We start from the raw sequence: 4849 nt of genomic DNA, 5'->3' as shown, positions 1-4849 counted from the left end.
ACTCTTGTGTCTGTCCTGTTTGGGATCAAATCTACATCGTGTGCACATCATCTTCGTGTTTTCTCTGCCTCCTTCAGGTCTTTTTAACGACTTTCACCAGGTTTTTAAAGTTATTTCTGCAGATTCTTTCTCTTGTATTTCCTCAAACTGTGAATCACAAAGGCGTGTTTTTCTTTTAAATGTCATTTGCTGTTTTTCATCCCCTCCATAAAAGTATCTCACCATATTTTGTCTCTGTTTCCACCAGACATGCCAAGCAGGACGTCGATGACGAGTACGGTAACGCAAGCTTTAACCGCGGCCTGCAGTCCTACTACGCTGTGGCTCACGCCGTCACTGAGAAGGTGGACAAACAGTCGACGCTGCTGGTCAACGGGCAGCTCAAGCAATACCAGGTACGCAACACGAGCATGTGTTTTACAGATTAAAACCCGGCTGTCACGTTTTTACAGCTTAATCAGGACAAAGCAGGAGTTTGGGTCATTGGATCAAAGGCTCAGAGAGAGAAACTGGCCTCCAAACTATGAAATTTAGGAGTCGTAGTTGATTATTTTTTCACCTCATATACGCTGCATCACAAAAACAGCATTTTATCATTGAAAAGATCCAAAGTCAGGTCTCTGTGAGCAACTCGGAGAAACTATCACAGCAGGCTGGACTTCTGTGACGCTCTCCAAAAAATACAGTTCATCAGCTGCAACTAATTCAGAATTCAAAGGGAGAGAAAACAAAGGGAGAGCTCCCATTACGCCTGTTATAAAGACTTTAAACCGCCTGCCTGCTAGTTTTTAAATGCTTTTATTGGTTTATAAGGCACTGCATGACCTTACAGCGGACTACATCTCAGAGATGGTTTTAGTTTATGAACCAGGAAAACGCCTCAAATCCTCCGACTATTTTCTTTTAGCTGTTCAACAGAGTCCAACTAAAACATTTGGTGATTCTGCTTTTAGCCATTTTGCTCCAAAACGCAGGAAAAGCCTTCTGGAGGATCTGAGAGGAGCTGCAAATATTGATACTTTTAAAATAAAAGCCTATCTTCTCTCTATCACAGTAATTATGGATCCATTTTTGCGTATTTCCTGTGTTCTTGTTTTTGCTTCTTCAGTCAAACTTTAAAGCACTTTGAGTTGCGTTTGGTTTGTTTAAAGCTGCTTTAGAAGCTGTGAAGAGTTAATATCGTTACTGACGAGGCAGTGAGATGTTTCTGTGTTTACTGAGTTAAAATGACGCTGACGGTGGCTCGTTCCCGCTCAGATCAAAGGTTTGGAGTGGCTGGTGTCGCTTTACAACAACAACTTGAACGGCATCCTGGCAGATGAGATGGGTCTCGGGAAAACGATCCAGACCATCGCCCTCATCACTTACCTCATGGAGTACAAGCGCCTCAACGGGCCCTTCCTCATCATCGTACCTCTCTCGTAAGTCCCGACGCGTCGCCCCGGTTCATTTGTGAAAAAAAAGTGATTTGAAACCTCTGAAACCTGGAAAAATTGATTACTTTCACAAACACGGGAAAAACATCATGAACAATCTCCCACAAATACTAAAAATTTGTAAAAGGTGACCAAAAAATGTCATTAGCTTTTATCAAAAAATAGAAAAAAATGTCTGGAGAAGATAGATATTCAATTATTTTAGCAGGTATTTCATTTTTGTGTTTTTTTCTTTGTTTTTTTTAAAAAACTTTTTAAATAAATATTTTGAATTCTAAAAGAAAATGTTGTTTAACTAGAGCATGTACATATGTAAATTTAAAACTACAGTTTTCTGTTCTCACCTGTTTTTATTTTTAGTTTTTATTTTTTGTTACATTTAATGTTTAATTTGTACATTGAGAGCAAAGCTAACGTCAGTGAGCTGATTCTGATTCTAAAACCCTTTTTTTTTTTTTTTTTTTTGCAGTTTTCTTGTTACCTATCACCAATTTCTTGTTGATGTTTTTTGCCATTTTTTCATGTTTTGTTTTGTTTTTTTAACCTTTTATCAATTTCTTGCTAATTTTTTGCCCATTTCTTGTCAAGTTGTCACCTTCTTCCCATATTTTTGAGTGAAATTAAGTCATTTTTCTCAGGTGTCAGAGGATTAAATTCAAAAACACAAATACAGCATAGAAAGCAGTTTGAGTTTTTATGTTCATGTGCTGAGTTGAGACGAAACTTTATCTTCTGTTTTCAGAACTCTATCAAACTGGGTCTATGAGTTTGATAAGTGGGCTCCGTCTGTCGTCAAAGTCTCCTACAAGGTCAGTGGCACACACTCGGATGTTATTGTCAGTCTTTGTCAGAGGTATAAAGGTGCACAAAAGTTTGGATCATAATTTATTTGTTTAATTTTCAGGGGTCTCCGGCTGCTCGTCGTGCATTCGTTCCCATCTTGCGCAGCGGCAAGTTTAACGTGCTGCTCACCACATACGAGTACATCATAAAAGACAAGCAGGTGTTAGCAAAGGTACGGAAACATCCTTTAATTTAAATATAAAATGTTTTCGTTTATGCGTAGTTTTCTTAATCTTCTGTTTCCGTATTTTCCTCCCAAAGCTCCGCTGGAAGTACATGATCGTGGACGAAGGTCACCGTATGAAGAACCACCACTGTAAGCTGACGCAGGTCTTAAACACTCACTACTTGGCGCCACGCCGTCTGCTGCTCACGGGCACGCCGCTGCAAAACAAACTACCTGAGCTCTGGGCGCTGCTCAACTTCCTCCTGCCCACCATCTTCAAGAGCTGCAGCACATTCGAGCAGTGGTTCAACGCCCCCTTCGCCATGACCGGAGAGAAGGTCAGCCACAGTCCGGTTATTGTACGTCGCCGTGGAGGAGAAATCCTAAAAATATAAATACTTATTTAGCTGTCGTCTCTTCCCTGCAGGTTGACCTGAATGAAGAAGAGACGATCCTGATCATTCGACGTTTACACAAAGTGCTCAGGCCGTTCCTGCTGCGCCGACTCAAGAAAGAGGTCGAGGCCCAGCTGCCCGAGAAGGTCAGTGCGTTCGCTTTCACTGACGAGAAATTTGATTTCATTGTGAATTTGTCATCGGTTTCCAGGTTAGGGCACCGTTTACATTTGATTCAGTACCTGGAATTCAATACCATTACCGGATGATATCGTCTTTCGGTACTTTCTCGCTCTGTAATAACAGAAATGTTTTCAAAAGTTTTCAAAATATCATGATATATATTGTGTATCACAATATAGCCTAAAAAAATTGTGATGTTATTTTAAAGCCATATCGCCCAGCCCTATAGGGAAAGTTTCGACCTGGAGCTAATGCACCACTATCAAGCTGCCACACTTTTGTTCTGCCTCCTGCGTTTCGATCGTCAGCGATCAGCTCTGGCAGTCGCGTCCAAATTTAGCACTGATTGATTTTACATTAATTATTGACATAATTCGGATTTCCTTAAGTACTAAGTTTGGTACCCAAACCTTGTGGTTCCCAACCCTTTTGATAATATTTTAAAATCAAGTAATTGATATGATTCGGTGGTTTATGTTTATGTGTTATTTTTTATTTACAGGTGGAATATGTGATCAAGTGCGACATGTCGGCTCTGCAGAGGGTTTTGTACAGACACATGCAGGCGAAGGGAGTCCTGCTCACAGACGGGTCAGAAAAAGACAAAAAGGTAAGGAGAAAATGTCTTTTTTTAATTTTAATTTTTTTTTTAATAGACATTTAATCAGGATCAGGTGGCTTTCGCAATTATTTTAAATTTCTTTTGAAACCTTGGGAGAAAAATAAGAAATGTCCCGCAAATTGCAAAATTAGTAAAAGTCGACATGGAAATAACCCTGAACTTTGCTGCGGGGAAAAGTTGTTACATTTTTTTGTTTTTAAACTAGGTGAAAATACGTGGTTATATTTTTTTTCCTTTTCTTTTATAAATTTTCTGTTATACTTTTCTTTTTGCTTATTTCTCAGGCGATTATTCGTATTTTTTTGACTAATTTCTTGCAAGTTTTTGGGCTATTTCTTGTCAAGTTGCTTCTTACGTTTTCTCCATGTTTTTGAAAGAAATCAAGACAACGTCTTCATGTTTCAAAGGGTTAAAGTAAATCTAAATCATTATTTAAAGCTCAAGCATAATTGGAACCTAAAAGGTGTGTTTCTCTCGTGTTTCTTTCCTTCTGCGTGTTTTAGGGTAAAGGTGGAACGAAGACACTGATGAACACTATCATGCAACTGAGAAAAATTTGCAACCACCCCTACATGTTCCAGCACATCGAGGTACCAAACACAAAATCCACTTTAAATAATTTTCTCCAAAGAAGGAAAAGAACCGAATGTGACCGTTGTGTGTTTGTTTTACAGGAGTCTTTCTCCGAACATCTCGGCTACTCTGGTGGGATCGTCTCTGGGTACGTAAAGCTTGAAACTGCGCGTTTGTGCAAAGTGTGAGTGGATATATGTTTGAATTCTGGCTCATTTTTCCTCTTCGTGTTGCTCTGCCCCTGCAGCCCCGACCTGTACCGCTCCTCTGGGAAGTTTGAGCTGCTGGATCGCATCCTGCCCAAACTGAGGGCCACCAACCACAAAGTGCTGCTCTTCTGTCAGATGACCTCACTCATGACCATCATGGAGGATTACTTTGCATACAGGAACTTCAAGTACCTGCGTCTGGATGGTGAGACACCTTTGACTAAGTGATTGTGGACCTTTAACTAAGTTTTAACTTTATTATGTGAGCGATAATGGAAAGAAGAGCCCCTTATACGTTGGAGGGCCACATATGAGGGATTTCTGGGAGCTGATAGTCCACGATTTTAAAGAGGAATTGTGGATTCAAAACTTCCAGATGATCCGCCCAACTTTCTCAGAGTTATGTGATGCAATAACAGCTC

At 40.0% G+C, this 4849-nt stretch overlaps 1 protein-coding gene across 1 annotated transcript; it reads left to right on the top strand.

Moving 5' to 3' along the window:
* Nucleotides 1-247: 247 nt before the first annotated feature.
* LOC121964589 (transcription activator BRG1-like) lies at nucleotides 248-4632 on the top strand (the record flags this gene model as incomplete). Its single annotated transcript, XM_042514793.1, has 10 exons — nucleotides 248-395; nucleotides 1258-1421; nucleotides 2179-2245; nucleotides 2341-2451; nucleotides 2541-2783; nucleotides 2873-2986; nucleotides 3526-3633; nucleotides 4149-4235; nucleotides 4320-4366; nucleotides 4466-4632. Coding segments are annotated over 10 exons (1256 nt in total), but the record flags the coding sequence as incomplete, so codon positions are not given.
* Nucleotides 4633-4849: the final 217 nt, after the last annotated feature.

Source organism: Plectropomus leopardus, unplaced genomic scaffold (assembly GCF_008729295.1).
Source record: "Plectropomus leopardus isolate mb unplaced genomic scaffold, YSFRI_Pleo_2.0 unplaced_scaffold16198, whole genome shotgun sequence".
NCBI classification, from domain to species: Eukaryota; Metazoa; Chordata; class Actinopteri; order Perciformes; family Serranidae; genus Plectropomus; species Plectropomus leopardus.
Note: the sequence above shows the minus strand (reverse complement) of the source record. Positions and strands in the feature narration are given on the sequence as shown.